This window comes from Poeciliopsis prolifica, unplaced genomic scaffold (genome assembly GCF_027474105.1).
Source record: "Poeciliopsis prolifica strain line A6 unplaced genomic scaffold, Auburn_PproV2 SCAFFOLD018, whole genome shotgun sequence".
NCBI lineage: Eukaryota > Metazoa > Chordata > Actinopteri > Cyprinodontiformes > Poeciliidae > Poeciliopsis > Poeciliopsis prolifica.
This window is the reverse complement of record NW_026562393.1, coordinates 10,181,576-10,204,864: the sequence shown is the minus strand read 5'-3', so window position 1 is coordinate 10,204,864 and position 23,289 is coordinate 10,181,576. Positions and strand designations below refer to the sequence as shown.

The 23,289-nt window shown below is 36.4% G+C and overlaps 1 protein-coding gene across 1 annotated transcript; it reads left to right on the top strand.

Moving 5' to 3' along the window:
• Window positions 1–376: 376 nt before the first annotated feature.
• Window positions 377–23,160, top strand: LOC129368344 (breast cancer type 1 susceptibility protein homolog). Its single transcript, XM_055043276.1, has 21 exons — window positions 377–496; window positions 1,988–2,076; window positions 2,165–2,218; window positions 2,301–2,381; window positions 2,460–2,548; window positions 2,642–2,678; window positions 2,762–2,886; window positions 3,278–5,644; window positions 6,084–6,157; window positions 6,810–6,933; window positions 7,533–7,575; window positions 10,540–10,613; window positions 11,528–11,724; window positions 11,808–11,895; window positions 12,989–13,066; window positions 13,769–13,809; window positions 14,261–14,344; window positions 17,238–17,295; window positions 18,402–18,475; window positions 19,727–19,790; window positions 22,939–23,160. The coding sequence occupies exons 1-21, from the start codon at window positions 431–433 to the stop codon at window positions 23,031–23,033; spliced, it is 4,002 nt and encodes a 1,333-aa protein (XP_054899251.1). The 5' UTR covers window positions 377–430; the 3' UTR covers window positions 23,034–23,160.
• The last annotated feature ends 129 nt before the right edge of the window (window positions 23,161–23,289 follow it).

The window sequence follows — 23,289 nt, the reverse complement described above, 5'->3', positions numbered from 1 at the left end:
TAATATCGGATCTTAAATAAAGAATTTACCAAAAAAACTGTCCAACTTTGCTCCCAGAATTTAGGCACGCTTGTCATTCTCTTAATTTCTGAAAGAAGAATCAGAATTATAATTTAAATTAATTCTGTGTTGAAGACAAAAGAAATTGCTTAAATTTTGCAATTAGATTTGAGTTTTTGTCATGTTTATATAACAAAAGTAACAAAACCCTGTATTTATTTTGTTTATTTGATGAGTAGGTTTTTTATTTCAATAATAATTTCTCTTCACCTGTGGTATTTAATCACCTGCAAATTATAAGTCAGTAGTTTGTGGTTTTTTAAAATCCCGTTGCGTTGCTTCTTCTGTTTGTGTGTTGTTTTACCACCAGGGATCATCAGGGGGCGCTGTACTGCTGCAGCAAAACGCTGATCAACAGCAGTAGAAGAAGATGAGTTGCGGGAAAACTGAAGCGGATAAGTTTAATGTTGACGCCTACAAACTGTCAGAAAACAAGGTAATTTTACCAATAAACACTAAAACAATATTTTACAGAATAACGCAGTCTGCTTCTTTCGTTAATTTCCCGCGACGCCGATGTGTTTGCATTGACAATGTAGCCTTTTAACGTCGATGTCTTGAAAAAAATTCTAGTTGTATAACTAAATCCCGTTGAAGACATTGGCATTAGCGAGTAACTAGCTTCATGGTTAGCTTTAATATGAGTAACTGTTACCTCACCTGTTCGCTCTTTGGTATGCTATCATGCTATCTTAGCAACTGATAAGTTATCTGATGTAAAAAATCTTCTAAAGTTTATGTTTCTCTTTGGCAGCTGTGTTTTTCTTTCAGATTTAGTTACAAGTTAGTTTACAAAGTAAAAATTTTTTGTAAACAAAAGGCAAAAAGCTATTTCATTATTAACCAAGCTATCAAACAAGAGCACCGGTTATAGCAACAAATTGATACTCTCCGTTTTTACATAATAATACCACGCAGTCACATTCTTCCTTTACATCAACAATTATATGCAATTAAAAATATAGATAATATAACAAAATACGACGAGATTCTATTTTTAAGTATTGAATTTGCTTAAAGTATTGTCCATGTATGGGTAAGTATACAGAAAAAAAAGAAACAATGTAAGAAAATATATATTTTTCAGCTTTATCACTTGTTTCATTGTCAAAATATTGCATTCAATCATTCATTTAATCATTTTCTTCAAGTCATAGGTTCAATATTTCAATTAAATCCAGAAATACTTAAATGACCTGAAAGGGGAAATTAAATATTATTACTGTCAAAGGTTCTTCAAATAGTTGTTGTAGGCTCTCCTGTAGTAGTTTGTACTGCAGCGGCTCTGAACAAACCTCTGACTGAAGACATTCGGTCTTTGTAAAGCAGTTTCATGGAGAGGATGCTCAGGGTTCTTCATAATTTTCTGAAAACAAAGTGAAATTTGTTTTTTTTTAGTTTTAATTAATGCTTTAAATTTTGAATCTAGCACCTCCATTAAGTCACTGTACTAAACCTAATTAGCTGTAGTTAAGATTTTTAATACATACAGTAGCCTAACTTATCACTTTACATATCTGCTGGGGAACAATAGACATCCACAGCGAGCAAAGTTCACAAAAGTTGCATAATTTTACTGCCCACTAGGTGTTTTTCAAAGGCATGGTGATAACCCCACACCGTGCCTTCGAAAGGAAAAGATGTCAGTTTAGAGAATTTATCTGTATTATCTGCATAAAATCGTTCACATAAAACTAGATTGTGACTGTGCAGCAGTTTATTCATAGATATTTATAGAATATAAATAATAGTAATTTATAGAATACTTTCTTCAGTGTAATGTAAAGTAGATATTAGCCAATCATTTATTTAATATTCTCAAAGCTGAAAAATCTCAAGCCGTGTTTGTTAAGTTTACTGTCTTGCTTTGGAAAGGATCCTTGCCTTATTGGTAGCGGGATTTTTTTTTGTGATTTGTTATTTGCAGCCTTTTAAAATCACTATGACGACTCCAAAAGCCATCGATGTCAAAAAGGGAATCTCATTCCTCTGGGAAACTCTTCAGTGCCCCATTTGGTGAGTATTTATCAGAGCGGCAATAATTATACTTCTGATTGAAGAAAAGTTCCTCCAAATGTTATTTAGTGTCATCTTTTGCCTTCAGTCTAGATTTAATGTCTGCACCGGTTTCTACTAAATGTGATCACCAGTTTTGCAAGTAAGAAACCTTTAACATGATTTTTTGTTTAAAAATTCATATTTTTTTAAAATTTATGATCTTAAACTTTCTTCTTTGGCAGATTTTGTATTACAAAGCTTTTGGACAACTCAAAACAGAACAGAGCCAACTGCCCAGTGTGTAAATTCAAGATAACAAGAAGGTCAATACGTTGAAAGACTTAAAAATTTAACCCAGTCACTAAAAGTCTGTTATTATAACCTGCTATGTTATTCATTAGGAGCCTGCAGGAGAGCCCTGGGTTTCAGAGACTTGTTGCAGGACTTCAGGAGATTATACAAGCATATGAACATGACACCTGCACAAACTGTGAGATCACAATTAACTGGAAGATTTATTTGATTGAATTTACATTACAGTGTAAATTCAATTTTCTTTATACAATTTTCTTTATAATTTCAGACTTTACTGGACTGCCACAGCAAAGAAAGAACAATAAGTAGGATCAACAGAAATTAAACAATAAGGTTTCTATAGAGGTGTTCAGCTAACATCTGTCTTTTTTTCTCCTTTTGGTATCAGAAATACAGAAACAAGTAAATATGCATGTGATTTATCATTTGGAGACCCATCTGGAATTGAACAGGACAATAAAGGAACTGAACACCGAAATGATTCTTCACAGTCCTGCTCCTCAACTGTAGCAGGTAAAAACTTCTCATGCATTTATTCAACTTAACTCTGTCAAATCTGCTACATTAGTTAGGATGAGAAGTTTACATAATAAATAGATAAATAAACATTTTTTCTCTCTGTCTGAAGGTAAATCTTCTTTTGTTTTAGGTCAGAATTAGAACTATTTTTCCTATTTGTTAAATTCCACAACTTGTAATATTATTATGATTATCATTATGATTAAGAATAATATAATAACATATAGCAATTTATTGTTCAGCAAAATCTGTTATCAATATCGGCACAAACTTTCACATCAGTTCATTCCTACTTACAACCTTAGTTTGTCACTTGTCTTGGAATAAATTTCAGTTGTAGATTGAACACTGAATACTGAGTTAGTGTCTGCCTTGCGTTTTATAGCTCAGAATGGGTTTGCTCAGCTCATGGGACTGGAAGACTCTGCATCTATGACAGCAGAAAACGAAGGTCTGGATAGCGGCCTGGGTGACGTCCCACCAACGTCTGACAAGAAAATGTCAGATAACTTGGAGCTAGAAACTACAAATGTTGGAAAAAACCCAACGGATGCATCTAAAAACAAAAGGCTGAAGCGTAAACCAGAGAAGGCCTCTAACTGTTTTGATTCAACTCAAGAGGAACATGGTCAACAGGATGTCCAAAAGTCCTTCAGAAAAAAACAGAAAAAGGATTTGGAGCACGACAAGATTCTTGAGCAGAAAAAGAAGAAAAGTTTGGAGAAAGTCGCCGAGTGGCTCCTCAAAGTTCCAGCTGAAGAAGAGCTGGAATTAGAGAAACCCCTCCACAGCGAAGACGATTCGGATAGCAGTTTGTCTACCATGATGCTGGACGAAGAGCCGCAAAACGTAGAATTGAATCCTAAGAGAGAACATCGCGGCAAAGCCCTTGAAGAGCAGGTTTTTGGCGTCACCTACAAGCGAAGAGGAAGCAAAGTTACAGAGCTGCTAACGGCTAAAGAAATAGAATCTGGTAATAGATTTTCAAAGCTGAAGAAGAAAAACAATGTCCGCCTTTGTGAAGAGCGACAAATGATAGAAAATGACACTGGCAGTGACTTTTTTAAAGAGTTAGAACAGATGACTGTCGAGGAAAAGCCTGATGAAACTGTGGAGGAGTTGAACCAGAAAGAAAGCGACAAATATCAGGCGGAACACGAGGTTCCTGTTGCTGATATACAACCAGAAACTACAACACTAACGAGAAGGACTCGCAAAAGTCTGCAACAACCTGAGGGCGATTTACAAGAGCAGACTCAGTTGAAATTAAAAGGTACCGATAAGAAAAGTAATTCTCTGAGAGAAAAAAATTCAAAGTTAAGCAGAAAGAAACCAACTAAGGTGGCAAAACCTCTTGTGTTAGTCGAAGTTCAGGACAGGGAAACGAGTCCTAAACTCAGTGAAAGAGTTAAAGAAGTTGAAGTTCAAATAGAGACTTATCCCAGCAGCGAAGAACAGACAACTCCAGTCATGAAGAGCACCAGAAGAAGCAGAAGGCTTCAGCTTTTTGTTGACGATATTCATGGAAGTCACAAGAAAACAACCTCTAAAGCTACTGCAACTAAAACAGACGAAGTCGCTAAAAAGCAATCTGATGAAGCAATGGATTCAACTCTATCTAAAAGTGGAAACCTTATGAAGGAAGCTACAAGAAACGGATGTGTTTCTGAGGAGGATATGAGAGTCATAGAATGTGCAGAAAAGAGAGGAAGGATGTCTTTGATACAAGCTGAAGCAGAGGTACCCGAAGTGCAAACGTTAGCTAAACCTGACTGCACTGTCTCTGTGGTCCCGAACTCCACAAGTCCAACCGATCCGTCCATCGTAGGTCCGACGCTTGAAAGTGCGAAGCAGGAGAATAATCGCCCACCTGGCTCTCAGCGGGAAACATTTGTTGACGTTGAAGAGTACGAGGATGGCAAGAATGACAGTGAACTGGACACAGAGCAACTTCTCCAAAGCTTCAAAGCTTCCAAACGGAAATCTTTCCTCCTTGGGGACCCCAACGCGAAGAGAAGTCGTGGTTTGGATGTAGAAAACACTGACGGGAGCCAACGTAACTGTTCAGGCTCTGAACTATCAGAAAATATAAACCAGGTTTTGAAATCGACTTGTAGTGACGTTATTTCCCCTTCCAACTCACCCAGGAAGATTAGAAAACCAGATCAAGCTCTACTGAACGCCCCCAATCCTGATGGGAACTGTCCATCCAGGAGCAGCATTAGCAGCGGTCTCAGTCCAAACAAAGTGGCAAAGCGTGACAGAGACAGTCCTGTGTCTGTCGTCCCTCAGGTCGTGGACTCAGGCCTCCGCTTTGTTGAACAGGAAGCAACAAAGGCTTCCCAGAGCGACTACAACCTGTCAAAATGTCCTCTGGATAACAAAACCGAGACAATTTTTGTTGGAGAGTCTTCTTTAACCCCAGACCCAGAGGTCAAGAAAGCCAACTGCAGTGGAGAAGTCAGCACTCAATCCTCCATCCAGACCAACCAGAAGAAGAGGAAGACTCAGAGGCTGGAATCTTCATTGGAGTCCAGCAGCTCATCTAAAGAGGAGTTACCGACTTTGGCACAGATCTTTGGAACATCAGATGATCCTCAAGCTGAGATTAAACATCAGGGAAAAATCGGCGAAGCTGACAAATTGGAGGGAGTCGGTGAGGAACCGTTGGGTCGTCCAGCTGGAAGTCTGACCCCAGAACAGCTCGACTCCAGCCAGGCGTCTGTCGACTTGTTCGGCACACCAGAGGAATGTGAGTAGCAGTTGTTAACTTTCTTTGTTTGTTCTCTTTCAAATATAAGTATCAAAACTGGAGATGAAACTGAGTCAAACCACTTCGTGTTAATAAAATTAAAATAGTGGAAGAATATATTCATACAAGAATGAAGGCATAATTTTATGAGAACAGTCATTACATGAGAAGGTCATAAAATAATGACTTTATTTTTGCAATATTATAATTTTATTGTTGTATTACTTAAACTTTATTATCATATTTCAACTTTATTCATCCAAGATTTACCTCAGAAAACTCAAGATTTTTTTTATGGAGAAATTGTTTTATTTTACAACTAAAATGCTAATTATTGTCTTTATATTAGAGAAATCTGAGTTGGCTCAAATCAGTGTCATAACTTTGTAAAACATGATTAAGAATTGTCTATAAAAGCTTGACTGTTTCCTTTCTGCAGGTGACCCCCCTGAAAACTGTGTCGGCGTTTCCTTTGAACCGTCACAATTCTCAAGCGAAGTTCTTGTTACTCAGGTGAACGCAGTTTATTTTTTCTATTTCTTTCTCATCAGTGAAAAGAAGAAAAATAAAGAAATTGATCGGCATTAACAGGTTTTGATTTTTGTTCCATTAATTCAGACATGTTCATTTATTGAGATGCACCTTCGCCTCACGGCCCATAGGGGGCAGCCTTTTCATTTTCTTGTCAGTTCCTGGGTGACAGACTGCCTTGCTCTGTGCAAAAATGCTCCCTCAGCAGGTTTCTAAATTACATTTCATTTACGTTGGAGGAAATGTTGCAGAGAGAATGATTTTTAAAATTTTTTTTTTTGTTGTTGTTTTGTTTCATACCTCATCCATCTTCCAGTGCTCAAACTTTCATCTTATTCGGCTCGGAGATTTCTCAGTTTCTCAGAGATGAAATTAGATTTCTCATTTCGTCTGCCCACATAAACAATAAATTTGCAATTTGAACCCAAATAATACTAAGAATAGCAGCGGCATTCTGTCATAGTATTAAACTCTGAAGGTAATATTTCCAGATCTGTGAATTACTGGCAGTTTGAATTGCCTGATTTTGCAGGAAGTGTTGTATTGCAGCTGTTTTTCCCACTCAGTCCCTGCTCAAATGTAATAAAATGCAATTTAGAGAAAAAGCTTTTCTTTTTTTCTGCTCTTCCTGTAGCAAAAGATAGAAATGCAGAAGGAGCTGGTGAGGCTGGAGAAGCTGATGGCTCTCGTGTCAGAGGTGCTTCAGGAGAAAGAAGGCAGTCCTGCTGCAGAAACCAATCAGGGCTGTGAAAACAGGGGTGAGCTGGAAATGTGTGCAAATGTCACAAACTTACATTTTTCTGATAACACATAATTTAATTAAACAAAAAACAAAATGTTTTGTCTCTGTTGACATTTAGTCGAGAAAACAGTAAGGAGAATAATTTTAGTAAGTTATTAGCCGACATATACTGAATTATAAGTGTTGCCTTGACATTTAAATTCGGTCTAATATTTAAAGAAGTTTAAAAATTGTCTGCTTTGCTTCATTCCCAAACTAGCTTTTAACTTTGTAATGAGCTTCAGGGTTTCCTCCAGTGCATGATAAGCCTGGCGGGCCACCAGGCTTTACTTATGCCCCCACCAGGTTAAGCATTTCTTATTTATTTAAGTCTTTTTAAAAAGTTAGCATTTTTTAAGACTTTATAATTGGTATTCAGGTATTAATCTTCCAATATTTTGGTAACACATAATTATCAAGTGATATTTTCAAATTTCCTGTGTACTTTAAACATTTTTTAACTCAAAATCACGACGCGCCGATAGATGAATGGCTGCCCAACCACCGAGGATAGCAACTTTTGTGGGGGAAGCTTTTGGGCTTCACTGAATTTTATTGTGTCCAATGTCCTTCCAGGTCCAGAACTGGATGACCAGGCTCAAGTCCAGAGTTCAGACAGGTGAGAATTTTTATTGCTAGAAAATAAATTTCTCTAAACTTCCTTCTTATTTGCAGCAGATTTTCTGTTTATATTTGGAACTGGTGACGAATTAAAAAAAAGAAAATTCTTCAAATATTAAAACCGAACATGAACTAAAGCAAACTTTAGTTATCGATTAATCTTTTGATTATTGTAGCAACAAAATGCGGGATACAGTCACTAAACTAAGTGACCAAATGTGCTGGAAGTATGACTCGGCAATCAGGAAGTATTGCGTAAAAGGTGTTTTCCTTCTTTCTGCTCCCCGTTTAGCCGTGTAAGAAAATGTGTTTGTAAGTTAATGATGATTTTTATTTAATCCAGCAAATAAACTGATCGATCGATTGAAGCCAGTGCCTCAACTTAAACCGAATAACCTCGGAAAATATAAGGAAGTTTTCTGAAGGCAGTATTTTGGGCTAGTTTCTAGGGTATTTATCCTATTACACTTGAAAAGTTACACTTAAAAGTAACTTTTCAGCAATAAAGTACTAGTTCTATTAGCAGATTCATTTACTTATAACATGGGAAAATGTCTTTTTATAAGTGAAATTATCTGCTAACTAGTACTTTGGCCATCGATATTAAGGAATTATTTACTTAAAGTAAGCCTCTATGTCTTGCTAAAAAGTCACTTTTAAGTTTTGTCTTTCGAGTTTACTAAGATATTTGCACTAGAGACTAGACCTAAACACTTGGTAAGATTTTGTGTTTTTGCAGTGCAGATATGAGTAACACCTCAAGCCTCCAGATTTGCTTGCAATCGTTGCATTTTTCCATTATTACTGAGCAAATGTATTTCAAAATGTCCACAAGAAGAATAATTATCATCATTTGTGTGAGAACTAATAACAAACAGCCATTTTTTAGTTTGGTTGATTGACCTGCTAAACAGACTCCTGTCTTCATGGAGGCGATAATCAACTTCAAGCTGTTGTCAAATGTAAGTAAATTAGATGAGTACTGTCCCATTTCTCTTCTCGGATCGTTATATTATTGTTAACAGATGTCAAATGTAGTTGCATTACAGTGCAGTAATAATGAGCAGAACAATAACTGAGGCATGTGGCTTGTAATTGGTCTTGATGCCGCATCTCGATGAAGAAGTTAGTGCGTTTCCTTGTTCTCAGAGGGTGATGTATTTTGAAAGGACAGACTGATTATCTCCCTAATGAGCCCTGAATCTGCTTATACTCTGAGAATAAAAAAAAAAGTAATTACTGACAGCCTCTTATGTCATCTGAAGCACTTAGACGGAAAGTTGTGTTGCCACAGTAATTTATCTTCACCGCCTGAGAGCGTTCCTCCAGCTTCTCGTCTTGAAGCGTCTAAATTCAGGCAAGAGGGAGTTTGGAAAAATGGGAGGCTTTGGTTTTATTATGAGGCTTCGAAAATGAAGTCATATTGGAGGAGAGCTGCGAGGAAACTGGAAGTTTTCTTTTTATTCAGTTAATTTAAATGCAGGGTTGCTCACTTTTTTCTACCAATTTTAATCAGAGAATAGCTAGTCATCAGCTGATTTCTAAGAGGACGCATTATTACATTCAGTGTTAAGTCTCTGTTAAGGTCTGATTCAAAATTGCAATCATAAATTACTTCTGATTTTAGAGAAATTGCTAATCAAGTTAAAAATTGTAAAGCAGTAAGAGTTACAATTTTCTACTTAGTCTGGTTTCTCTTGATGTTTCTGCATGTTACTCACCAAAGTTTTCATTCAGCGTGATTTATTCTTGTTACTAAATTATAATTTCACAACTTTTTATTGTAATTTTTGTTAAAATTTCAGGAATTGAGAAAATATTTAAAGTGCAAAGAGCACAAAAAAAATGAAAACGCAGCAGATCGCCAGCTATATCTGTACAAAATAATATAAATTAATGTAATTCTAATCATATTTATCCGGCTTTTCATTTGATGGAAGGAAAAACAATTTCATTGAAGGAAAAAAGGAAATCATCCATTTGTTAATCTTTAAAGTAAGAGATTGAAAACGTGCAATTTAACATAAAAAACTGTAGAAAAGGCAAAAAATTAATAATAAATGACATTCCATGAACATAGAAACAAAGTAAGAAAATAAACAGAAATCATTACAATTGCAAGAAGAATTGTAATTATTAGATTAATACATTTTTATAAATATTGAGTTTGTGTTCCTGTGGCACTGCGCCATCTACTGCTAAAAAAGAGAAGGAAAAAGGGCTAAGGGTTAATTCAGTTAGCTTTGACATTGGGTTTTCCATCTTTACAATATTATTGTGCATATGTAATATTGAAAAACAGTAAATTATGTAAAAGGAACAGCAGTCAATGCAGCTTACCTATTACATCGAGTGATCGTCATAGGAATGCTAGCCGTTAGTCTCTCCAACGCTAATGCCAGCGGAGCCGCAACAGTCTTAATTTTGGCGCATGATAAATTACAGTGACATTTTTGGCCAAACTTTATGAATCAAATTCTTTTTTTTTTCATTTAAAAAAGCACTTTATTAGATTATAATCTGTCATCCATTATTAATCATTATTAGCTGATTTGAGACCAAATAATCCCAAGAATCGGATTAGGATGTTGAATTTATAATAAAATTTTCTTTCACTCTGGTCATTTGTCATCATGTTAAGGCGAATAGATTGTCACATTTGATTTTATAAACCTGCTGGCTGTTCTTTACATTACATTCTGAATTTTCAGTTTTGTTTTCACTGCATTCATATTAAACCCCCACTGCTGCATCATCAGTCTGTGAACATAACAGTCCAACATCCAGGGGAAGAAAAATCCTTTCCTGAGTTATTTTTTTTAGCTGAGGCGATACAAATGTATAAAGACAAGGTTTCAAGACCCGAACTGACAGCAGAGGTTCTCATGCAGCTGATGTAAGCTGCATGTTTCTGTGGGATTGTTATTATTGTTTTAAATAAACGGGTTCTCTGTTTTTGCAGGAAAGATATTTTAGATGCAGAAACCAAAGCATCTGATGATAAAGTGGCAGAGCATGGTGGCTTTTCAGGGACCGGTAAGGCTGTTTGTGTAACTTTATAGGGTTTAATTTGTGTAGAGGAGTTTTTCCAATTACCTTAGATTCACCTCTATTTGCTAGAATTTGTTTGTGTCTGCTCTTTGGCTTTTCTTTAAATGTTAGGAATGAACTAGTTCAGCTGAAATGAAGTTGCTTTCTGTTGTATTGACTGTTGCAGTTGGGATTGTTATAGCAAAGATTCATTTATGTGATTTTAAAGATTAATTTTCAAAATTATATCTATTTTAGTAAATTGTTAATTTACTAAAGTAAATTAACAATTACTTTAGTAATCGATTAATCATATTCTGACGATTAACCGATTAATCAGATATAAGAAAATTGGCATAATCTGCAGAGTTTTCGTTTATCTACTGAAGACTTTTCGTACAGTGTTAGAAATGGAATCAAGCGATGCAAATAAGTAAACAATTTTTTAAATAAGTAAATTGACTAAAATATAGTAAAAGCATTTTTTTAGTAAACACTTGATCATTTGTAGCAAAAGAAGCAGCTGTAGCTTCTTGACTTAACTGTAATATAGTGTAGGACTATACTAGTTGATCTGGTGGTTGTTATTATTATTTTTTTAATAACTAAAAAAAGGTGCTGAATAGGAGATTTTCTTTTACATAATTTGTACCAGGTGAGGGTAAAACTCTTCCAAAGTTGTGGGTGAAACATATTTGCTGACAAATGTTTTTTTTATGTCTTAAATGCAAAATATATCCTTTGTTGTGTCCACACTCCAATTAACCAATTACTAAGTTAATAATTGATTAATCGTTAACTAATGATTAATCGTTACTAAACTGTTAATTCAATAATCGATTAATCAGAATTAATCGTTTCAACCTTAAGCATATCATGTTTTTCTACCAGTTAATGATTTTCTTCCTTTCTTTTCACAGCTGTTCAAGACTTGACTCATGCAGAATCAACTATAAAAGACACAATGACCCCTAATTCAATTTCTGCAACCAAAAAGGCGAAAACTTGTGATTCGCCTCCAGATTGCCGAGAAGACAAAGAAAACAACAGCCCTCCGAAAGAAAAACCTAACGCTAAACTTGTTCTGGTGTCGTCCGGATTGGGCCCGAATGAGCAGGTAGTTCACTCTTTCAAGTGTTTTGCTTTATATAAAACTTGGTACTGAACACACAAACTGATGCAATATCTTCTTGATTGTAGATAATGGTGAAAAAGTTTGCCAAGAGAGTCGGCGGTCGCGTTGTTTCCCGGGTGACACCAGAAGTGACGCATGTCATAATGCGCACAGGTACTCGCACTATATCTCTGAAATATCTGAATTAATTTGTTTCTGTAGAGTTTTCAGTGTTCATTAAATACACAGTAAAGAAATCCATAGTTAATCCATCTTTGGTACTTTTACTTTTTTATATTTCCATTCAGACATTTTAATTTTGAATAATTTCTCTTTGTTCTTTTATTGCCACATTTTTGTTTTTCAAAAAGACTTAAGAAAAAGCTTTCTCTTTGGCCCACACACATTACTGCCTTCATTTGCTTGTTGCTAATTGCCCTCTTTGATGGATTATTTTTAATTTCAAGGTTTTCCCTCTCCAAAGCACTAAGCCTTTTTTAATGCCAGCTATCACAAAACGAGGGAGTTTTAGGCTTATGATTGTAGCTAAATGTTTGGAAGTAGCTGCTGGACTCCCACTGTAACAGAGAAGCTTTAAATAATTCAACATGTGTATTTTGTTATGGCGCCATCAACCACATGCTCTTAGCATTTGTTTGGAATATGAACCATCATGCAAACAATCTTAGGTTGATGTTTTGTCACCAGATATTTGACAAAAGCAAAAACGTTTTATTTGAATACATTCCTGGAAAAGAACTTTTTGGATGCAACAAATCTGCAACATTTTTGTGCATTGGCTCAGTTTGACAACATAAGCAAGGTAGAATGTTTACATATGGAAGGAAAATCTGTACATTTTTATGTATATTTCCATTAATTATTTTCATTACAAGACCAGCATGTGATTGTTTGCTATAACAAACCAGCATGTGATAATAACTGCTAGCTAGTTTGCTTCCACAGAGATATTTTTAGAAAAATGAATGAAAAATGTTCTGTTTTAAATGAGCTTCTGGTGAGAGAAAAGTTGATTAGATGCTGATTGTTTTTCCCTGAATTAGAGCGCAGTCACTTTAACAAACTAAATCTGGATGTTGTCGATCGGAAGGCGCCTTTACCGAAATTATTTGTGTAAAAGCCCAAGATGAATAATATGGATAGATACACCTCAGTAAAAACAGATTTAAAACAATCCAACATGATAAATGTACTGTTTCTAACATCTTTTTAAACATAATTTATAGTTCGTATTTTTCTCTGACAGACAATCAGCTGGTTTGTGAACGCACACTGAAATACTTCCTTGGCATTGCGGGTCGGAAATGGGTCGTCAGCTTCCAGTGTAAGTGAGATTTACCTTTATTTTGGCCCTTGGAATGACTCGAGGCAGCCCTCAATCGCAGTTCAAAAAGCTTAAATCTGGTTTTTCACCCAACTGATGCATGCATAATCACAATACAATGATTGAAAAATGAGTTCTGCTACTATAACTAATAAAATCTAGAGTAAAACTAAACCATATTTAAACCTAAATTTCAAATCTCCACCTGGATATTTTTGCTTATTTTAATCCTACCCAGTTCTTAGAGTCCTTAGAGTCCATTTGTCCATTTATTTTTAACAACAAGAACTTTCAATATCTAACAGTTATTTTTGTAATTCACGTAAATTAAGATTAAACCAAAAAGAAACATCCTCCCTGACACGGGTTAAATTACCGTAATAACCCGATACTGACTGGAAAGCGCAATGTCTCACCCTTCAGCAACCGTTTTCAGATGGCGCAAATGTGGTAGGATTAAGGTACTGCAGATTTGGCTGCATCGTCATCGCTACGTTTGGTCTAGAAGGGTTCACTAATAGAAAGTAGCAAATTAATTAAAACTAACTGTAACAAAAAGTCACAATGAAATAAACCTAAGCTATCTATAGTCTGCAGGGCCACATGGAAATCTACGACGGGCCCATTTTAGCCCTCAGACCTCAAGTTTGACACCTCAGAGAGTAACGGCATGTCTTTTTGTTTTTTGTATATTTCCTGCAGGGATTTCTGAATGCTTCAAGAAAAAGAAACTGTTGGAAGAGGTAAGCTTCCCCACGCAGTTCTCAGTGACATCCATACAGATGTCTGAGTTGAATTAGCGTGCCGTGATGAATCTCTGCATGCGCTCTGCAGTGATAGCCCATAAATTATTTAGCATCCATTAATTTTAGAGATCACAGCAACTAGTTCTGTGTAATCTCTTTGCCAGGCTTTGTTCAGAATCACCATCAATTTGAAACTATTTTCATACATCAAGTGCTGTGTTTGAGGAAACAAGCACTACGTTAAAAGACCAACTCTGACAAAATGAAGAATGTAGAGAGAGTCTAAACAAGCATGGCTGACCACAGGGAACGTAAAATAACAGAATAATTTATTTCCTTTTTGTTTTGTGTTTGACAGAATAAATGATTTGGTTATTTATGAGACCAATTTAAAAAAGACTTTAAATTATTTTACTTTTGTGTTCAGAAGTTATTTTTTTTCCTGCAGAGTTTGTTTGAAGTGAGAGGCGATGTGGTGAACGGACCAAACCACCAGGGGCCATTAAGAGCCCGCACCGCAGGAGACAGTAATGTGAGCAATTTTAGTATACTTTGTTTACTTTCTTTCTATTATTATTTTTCGCCCGAGCTCTTAGAATTTGGGGCCCAAAACGTTTCAAAAAACTTGACAAACTTTGCCTAAAATTGTCACCTGTGTGAAATTAAGCAATTTTAATGGAAATGAAAGTTGGTGTGGCCAAACTGCTCTACTGCGCCCCCTAAGTTGAGTTAGGATCTTCATTTTTTGCAGAATTATCTATTCATTCTCGTCACTCGCAGTCCTTCTACATTAATCCAAACAGTTGACCTTCCTCTGCATTAAAGCATTTTCTTACAGAGATGACTTTTAAAATGTAATATTAAAACCTCCCCCTCAGCTGCGTTTCTGTGACCTTTTGCTTTGTCGCTCCTACAATCTGCTACTTGTCATTTCTGTGATGCATAATTACATGTTTTAGCTTTTAGGGCATGCTGTAAATTGTATTTAGCTCAGAAAATATTACAGATTTGAGGCAAAACACTGATAAAAGGGCAGAGGAGATGAGAGAGACAAGCTGCTATTAGCTCTCCAGTGCCCTTCTGTCTGAGCATTTTTGTCATTTTGCTAATAAGAGAGCTGGTGTACTCATAATTCCCTCTCAAATCTCTGACCAGCTGTATCCATCTTGGATTGCTGGACTCCAAAAGCTCTCCTATTAAGATGCTGCAAATGGTAGCAGCGCTGTCAGGCAAAAAAAGAGAGGAGAAAGCTCCATCTCCCTGTTTTTTTACACCAGATATCAACTCTCATTACCTTCCATTTCTTGTCTGACATTATTTTCTGCCTCAGTTCAATGTTCTTTCATATCCCAGATTGTTAGATGAGGTAAGCAGGCTACAGCCACTCTTCATATTATTGCCTCAAACACGTCAAAAACAGTTATTGGGGGCTAAAGAGTTCAGGATTCGGTGGTCCTCGTCTTTTGACCACAAAGATTGATCAAATGTCCAGATCACAAGCTGCACTTGTTTCATCCTGTTGCACCAGCCGCTGAACTCACACCCTGTTGTGAAAAGCTAATTGTGTTTTTTCCTCTGTGTAAAGTCGGCGGGGACGGCTCTGCTGCCACTGAGGGGGAAAATTAGAAATGCCTGGGATGTCACGCCGGTCGTATTCCTCCCTTAGAAATACTCCCCCTAATTCACTTAGCTTGTAATTTCAGGCTTATTATAAGTGGCTCAAATCAAATGGAGGCACTTTGATGGTGACTGACGCATTATGCTTTTTATTTTCACCGTTTGTCACCCAAACCGGAGAGGCGGAGAGTCTGCAGCCAGAATGCAGATGGAAAGGTTTTCTAAAGTATTCACAACAATGACACAGTTAGCTTTTTGTCACGAGCTTCAATGTGTTTTATCTGGATTGGACTGGGCTATACATGGAGTTAAGGTTTTATCGCGATACTGTGATTAACAATCGACTGATCAATGCAGAAATCTGTGGTTTAGCATCAAATTTATTGGTATTTATTTGGTATTAATCAAAACAGACAGTTTTGGGAGATTTTTAAACGTCATTAATTGGAATTTATTGTTACAACAAAAATCATAATTTTTATCATAGAAAATCTATCCCAATAAATGATAAGTGACACAATAAATGTAATTTAATGTAAATTAATTTGGGAAATAAGAAAACAGATTTTATAGAGCCTCAAACATCTCCATTAAAACGCATTAAAGCTGCAATATGTAGCCATTATAAAAAAAAATTAAATGTTTTTTACATATTTGATAAAATATGTCGTAAAAGTTTGGTATGAAACGGATAATCTGTGAAAAAAATCACGCTCCTCTTCTGTGAGCTACTTTTGCAGAAATAAACCACTCCCAACCAAAAATAACCAGTCAGAGCAGGCGGTTTCAGTAGCACTGTCAATTAAGCTCATGAACGCGCTGCTAAATATAGTAATGGTGGAAAAACAACTAACTGTAACAGGAAAACTGTTACGGTTTATCTGCCGTCATTGATGGCTATGCTAACTAGCCTTAGCATTCATAACAGGGAACCACACAATGTGATTGACAGCGCTAAGACCCGCCTCCTGACTCTGATTGGTTGTTTCTAGCTCACACTGGAAGAAGGCAAACGAGTGAAATTATTTTTTACTGATTATTAATTGTCTCGTACCAAACTGTCACAACATAGTGACAGTTTCACCAAATATGAGAATGAAAAATATTAGATTATTAAGCTGCTTTCTGCATCTATAAAGGTTTCATGAAAACATTTGTCGTCTACTAAACATTGAAGGAAACTTCTCGCAATTTTAACTCCTCCTGATGGACTTGGGCAGCTGTCTAAATTAAAGATCAGTAGCAGAAACAATTTTATGTGTCACCAAACAGCTCCAGGTAACGATCGATAGCAACACTCAGACAGGTGTGAGACTTTCTCCTTCTGCATTTTATCTTTCAAACGCTTCCAACGTGAATGAGGCGTTAATGTGATTTAAGCCGCTTCAAGGAAACAAGCTTTCCTTCCCATTTCCCAGCAACCCCTGTGGACCCAGAGTGCAATAAAACACAGCGCCCCTGGTCTCAGGTTAGTGTTTTTTCCCTCTCTGGGCGCTTTCAGCGTGATATTACTTCTGTGAAGGCAGCACTTTGACTCATCCCTAAATTTACAGCATTACTGTGGCAGCAAAAAGTGAACAAGGTGCAGAGGCTTCATTCTAAACCTTGAGCGAAGAGCTTGAGCTTTAATTTGCAGGATGAGTTCAGAAGTGTTTTAGTTGCGCCGGTGTAACCCTTCACACAGGCGAAGAGTTCGGTCGGCTCTCTCACGCCGCCGCTGAGCGACGTCTGAAGGTTCAAGTCCCAGACTGCAGTTTTTTCAGACGTGTTAATATGTATTTCTGACTCCATTTTGTTTTTCTCTGCAGCTGCTCATGAAGGGATTCAGGATCTGCTTCAGGGGGCCGTTCACAGACATGTCAACAGGTAAACTCTAGAGGTTTAGGGCGCCTGATGTCCAGCTACACTTTGGTTCTGTGTCTGAATTCATGTCTAAGCGTTTATTATTTTATGAATGAAAATGTCTTTTTAAATAAACGTTTGATAGATGACATGCACTGAACTCATGAAGAAACGTCGCTGAGTCACATAAATGAGGAAAGGTTTGATTTTGACCTTTCAACCCATGTTTATTCCATTTATTCATTTATTTTTGTCCAACCATCCATCCATCCATTGGCCTTTTGATTCATCCACCCATCAATCTTCTACTTGCTGATTAAAATCTTTGTTCTTCCTCCACATAAACGGTTCTGCAGATCAGAAAAGTCCAATTTTATTTTGGTGACACCAAACAATCTCTTTCAACACGGAGCCCCCTACAGGGCTGGTGGTGAACTGCAAAGATGACTTTTAGCAACGTTTCTTCTTCGTCTTCATCTCAGAAATGTTTTCTACAAACCTCTCAGGGATTTACAGAATAACTGAATGTGGACTGGATTTTTTCAAGTGTCTTATCAGATTTATTTAGTCAAAAATATAGAAACTCTTTGTCCCTTCTTTCCCTCTACTTCACAGGAATGAACTTTGGGTTGGTCTTTCATATAAACTTAATCTTCCTGATGTGTCAGGGTTGAACTTCAGAAGGACTTGAGCCCCATGTTGTTGTTGTTGTTTTTTTTAATTATTATTTCTGTTTCCTTCCTGCTGCGCTGTTAAAATGCTCCAGCAGCGTCCTCCCGCTGTTTTCTGGATCGATGAAGCTCCACTAATGGGGTGACATCTGCCTGCTTGCATGGGTAGCTTAAAGACTTTCTTAAACACAACAGAAACACAAGAATGGAATCTGCTTTACTCAGCCAAACTGGATTTCATGCAACATTTAACCCTGAAATATAGAAATCAGCAGATCCATGCTGCTGTTTTCTGTGATTTTTGTAAGCCAAGATATACAGGTGTTGACTTAAAATCTTACGTTTTTTTTTTTTTTTGTGGGGGGTTGTTCCCACAGGGTTGAAAAGATGAAAGCAGAATTAAATGCAGAAGCACAGCTTGATTTTAGAAGAAATGTTGTTGTTTGTGTATTTTCTAAGATGAGATGGAGTGGATGGTGGAGCTGTGCGGCGCTGCTGTAGTTAAAGACCCACTTGTCCTTGATGGTGAACAGGTAAGAGTCTCTGTCTCCCACTTGAGAAAATAATTTTTTTTTAATTATATCTGTTTTTTTATTTTTATCTTACCTGATTTATATCTTAATTTCCTGCTTTCTGAATCAGAATTTAGTTTTTTTTAATTATGAAAATGTAAACCGATTTGCAAGTTTGCTTCAAAACTTTCAAATTTAAAATAATTTTGAATTTAATTAATTCACCTGAGGCTCTGTGGTTTAAATAATGCATTCAGTAATCAAAGCTACTTGAGTGTTGAATAAATAAAAAGAAAAATTTCTCCTTTTTTGTTTTTATGGACAGTAAAATACAATCCTTTTGTACGATTGTCCTGGATTATAAGACATTGTAAAATTATTTTTTACATCTGCAATTTTATATCTAAATATCTTATAAAGAATTTTGACTAGTACTAATGTATCAATGTGCTTTAATTCAAATTTTACTGGTACAAATTTAATTTATTAGTAGTTTCTCTTTAGAACGGGAATTTAAAATGGCTGCATATTTTCTGTTTCTTTACAAAAAGTTGTTTTTAAAACAAACTTAATTTAACATGTTCCTTATATTTGCATTCGTCATCCACCATCAATTAAAAAAGGTTTTTTAAAATATTAATATCTTAATGGTTCAGCTGACTTTGGATTTTTCACTATATTTAACTGAAGTAAATTTTTATAAAGATTTTTAGAATAGAAAAAGTATAGAAATAGCCTTTATTGTCCTGAAAAAGTTCTGTAAATGTATAAAAAATTAAGATTAACGATAACGTTGCACATTGGGAAGGAGTTGGTAATTATTCTGATTCTGTATCTCTGATTGTAATTTAAAAATAACATTATTACAATTGTTATTATGCATCTTGTCTTGTTATAAGAGTCAACTTATAAGCCTTTTGTTTATGTGATATAATTTATTTGTTGTCTCTTTAGCCGAGTATATTGAACAGGCACATGAATATTGTAACCTGGTTTTATTACAAATCTTGTGTAATTATTGAGTCAGTCAGTAATGTATTTAATTAAATTTAGATAAGAAGTAGGAATAAAAAAGTGTTGACTTCTTTCTACTCCTTTTCAAACAACAGTAGTAAATTAGCAGCTACTTTTTTGTTCTCGGTTATGTTTTCCTCTGTCTTACTGATTGTTTGTTTAGAAAACAAGTTAGAAATGAGAAAATAATAATAATGTGTTTATTGTTAAATTTCAACCTCAGAATATTTGACTTATTTCCATTTTTTTTCCTGACAGAAGTCCCACCAGATTGTTATTGTTCAGCCCAGATCCGACTCCTCATCGCCATCCTGCTACAGCGGTGAGTATTTTCTGAAAACTAAACCTCATTTTCACCTCCATGTCGACTCGGCCCGGATCGTCACACCTTCCTGCGTGACTCCGACACGTTTCCAGCTTTTAGCGACGCGACAAGAGCGTCAGCAGTGGTTACATAATTCAAGGTCATCCAGAGGTTATCCAGAAATAAATGTACAAGACTTTATTTTAAGATGTGACGGCATGTTTTAGATGTTTTACTTCATTAGTTTGTTCAATGAATTATATTTAATTCATTGGTTAAAAGCAAATTTAGTTTTGATTATTATGATTAATCTCTGTTTAAACCTTTAGAGTTCATATTTTCTGTTTTATCTGTAGCGGATTTTAAATGAGTAAATTCTTTCCTTAACTCATTTAGATTAATCTAAAAATATATTTATGTAGATATAAATATATTTATATACTTGTCTTTATATTTATAAATCTATAGATTCTTAGTTTGTCAATCCAAACATCAAAACTCAACTTAATGTTTGTTTATGACCAGAGTTTAAAAACCCGAGTCGACAGCTGGAGCAGCTCTGTTGGTTCTGATTTGTTCTTCTGTTACTTGTTGGTAGTTTGTTTTTGCATTATTTAATTATTAGACTTTATTTTATGCTTTTGGACATTTATGATGGGTTTCCGTGGCAACAAGGTTTCATTGGAAGCAGCCGATTAGCATCTCAACCGCTCATTAACACCCAAAGAACAACCCCAACTCACACCACATCCCCTACTCCAACATCTCTAACCAGTTTTAACCAGGCAGCCAGAGAGGTTTGAAAAGGAACAGCAAAAGCAAATGAGGTGGATAAGCAGAGCTCTAGTGTCGTCCATGCTGTGAAATATCGACTCTACTGACTGGATATTGAGCTGTTAGCTTGTCATGAGAGTCTTCAGTCAGAGGCTACTTCAGATTTGTTGCAACACTGACTGCTACTGGAGATTCTTCCTGTCAACACCGTCATCCATTAGGATATTTTAAAAATCCAAATAAATGTTCATTACAATTTAAAGTTTATTGATCTTTGAGAAAAATAATATATTACTTGATCTCAAAACATTTTTATCTTTCATCGCCATAATTTCTTGTCCAACTGGCTCGTAATTTTGCTTTGAGTTTAGGTATTTTTGATTTTAAACCAGAAGTTACATCACCAGTTGATTTATCAATGAAGCCTTGTGACTTGTAATGCGTTTATGTTTTAACCTGTAAAAGAAAACGCTGCATAAACAAACCACATCTAGTCCTAATGAACAGTCTGCAGTCCATCCTGTGGCTCTCTGTAATAAACCTCAGCTCTAATGACCGTGGAGGATTTTCAGATGACACGTTTGACACAGAGTTAGGAAACTTTAGTTACAGAAGGCTGTCCGTTCTGCCAGCAGAGATCATGCACACATGTAATTTCTGACAAGCAGCGCTGTAAAGTTCTGGTTTAGACTCCTGACATTTGTCAATGAGCTAACGATCTAAAATATACCGTCTGTTTTTGGCTGCTGTCATGAGTTAAAAATGTTTTCAGCTTAGCCACACGTCCGTCTCACCCAGATCCGCTGCGTTAAACAGAGGTTTCCTACAAGCACGGCCAGCTGTAGAGCATGCGGCTCCACTTTTTTGCCCATTAGAGAGCGGATTCGAGCAGAAATGAGGCCCGATCCGGAAAAAGAGCGAGGAGAGCGACCCGCGAGGAAAGCGATTGTGAAGGAAGTCAGGGAGCAGAGATGCGGCCGAGAGAAAAATGTCAGATTGTAGCGAGGGGAATGTCAAAGCAAGTTGGCCACTTAAGAGAGAGGCTGCCACAGCTGAGAGAAAACTGGCAGCTTGAAATGGAGAAGAGAGCGGCTCCAAACCCCCTCCGTCCCTGCCAGCATCCTAATTTACACTCCTACATATTTAATGCCGTGCTCCCTCCTCTGTGTCCTCTGGCACTTATAGTCCAGGTAATTGAACAGCCTCTCAAATCTCTCCTTCCTGCACACTAATTGAAATCACAACGTTTTCCTCCCAGCCAGTCTGTCGCATTATTTAGATTTGGAAAATATTGTGAAAACATCGGTTAAGACTGAATGTAAACCAAAGACAATATATATTGATCAATATAGATTCTATAAAATTTTAAGTAATTTTACCAAACTGCAAAGCATTCTGGGGGATGTGGGCAGAGAAAAGGCTTCAACCCTGGAGTCCTCAGTAAGTTGATCAGATGACATTTTGATAAAATAGACGCCACCCAATCATTTCCAGATGTTTTTTACATCTGGATATTTTATGTATGGACGTGACGCTTAAGGCCAAAACGACATTTCTTTTTGTTGTTGTCTGTCGCCGCGCTGCCGCGGTAGAACAGTCACGCTAACAAAATTATGAAAGGAAATTTATAAATTATTAATTTAGTGCAGTGCGCCACAGCAAAAATGGAAAAACGACTCAAAAGCACACGTATTCGTATTTTTTCTCGCTTTCTGTGTCGGCTGTGCTACACACAGACTTGTTGCTATAGCAACTGACTACTACGCCACAAATGTATCGGTTCAACACCAGAAAAACGCTCAAAGAACAGAGCATTCAGATTGTTATAGTCTTATGTTTTCAGTCTTGATGTTTATTTTGTGATTATTAAGTGATCACTGAGTTAGATTAGCTATCGCTGCTATAAGCTAATCTAACACAGTGTTAACTGATTAGCTAATTTAAACACCTGCTCTACTGATGATCTGTCATAGGAGGTGTGAGGGTCGCTCGTCTTTTCTTCTTTTTAACCGAACCAACTCACACCAGATTCCACATCATATCTAAATGTTAAGATTGTCAAAGTCAAGCTAGCATAGCTGGCATACTTCCCTCTCCCTCGTAAATTACCCCCCAAAAAATTAATCTTTTTATCTATCCTAATCTAGTTATTAGATTTATTAGATTAGGACAGATAAAAGATTTAGTTTATTTGTATTGTTTTTATCTCCAAAGTGTGAAAACTTGCCTTAAAAGGTCTTGGGGAAACATAAACAAACCCTCCCTTCAACTCCTCTGGGTTTTGGGGTCATAGTTCAGATATTATTTGAGCTTTTCAGATGCTAATCAGCTGCTCCCAGTTGGGAAAACAATACCTGGTTGCTACCTGAACCTCCCTGCTTTGTGCTCACAGGTCTGTCCAGGAACGCCACAGTCGTGACGCGCGGTTGGCTGCTGGATTCAGTCGCTACGTACACGCTGCAGAACTACAGCAGCTACATCGTGTGAGGAAACACAGACCCAAACTGGTTCAGTTGTGCAATTCCATTTTTAACGTCCATTTCCATAACTTAAGCACATCAACACTCTGCTCTGTGTAAAATATGTCTAAAATATGTATATAAAGTGATATCAAAAGCAACTGATTTGAGTTTTATTTTTGGTTTATTGCTGGTTTGAAGTTTCCAGCAGATGTCAAAACATGTTCAGGTAAAATAATCATCTTTTATTGTAGTTTAGATTTTAAAGGAGTATAAAATAAATC

Excerpts from the sequence above, each read along its gene's own strand:
- LOC129368344 (XM_055043276.1), top strand. The coding sequence starts at position 431 with ATGAGTTGCGGGAAAACTGAAGCGGATAAGTTTAATGTTGACGCCTAC. Across the intron at positions 2,679-2,761 it reads CAGCAAAGAAAGAACAATAA|AAATACAGAAACAAGTAAAT; the intron begins GTAGGATCAACA and ends TTTTGGTATCAG. Across the intron at positions 11,725-11,807 it reads GATTGGGCCCGAATGAGCAG|ATAATGGTGAAAAAGTTTGC; the intron begins GTAGTTCACTCT and ends TCTTGATTGTAG.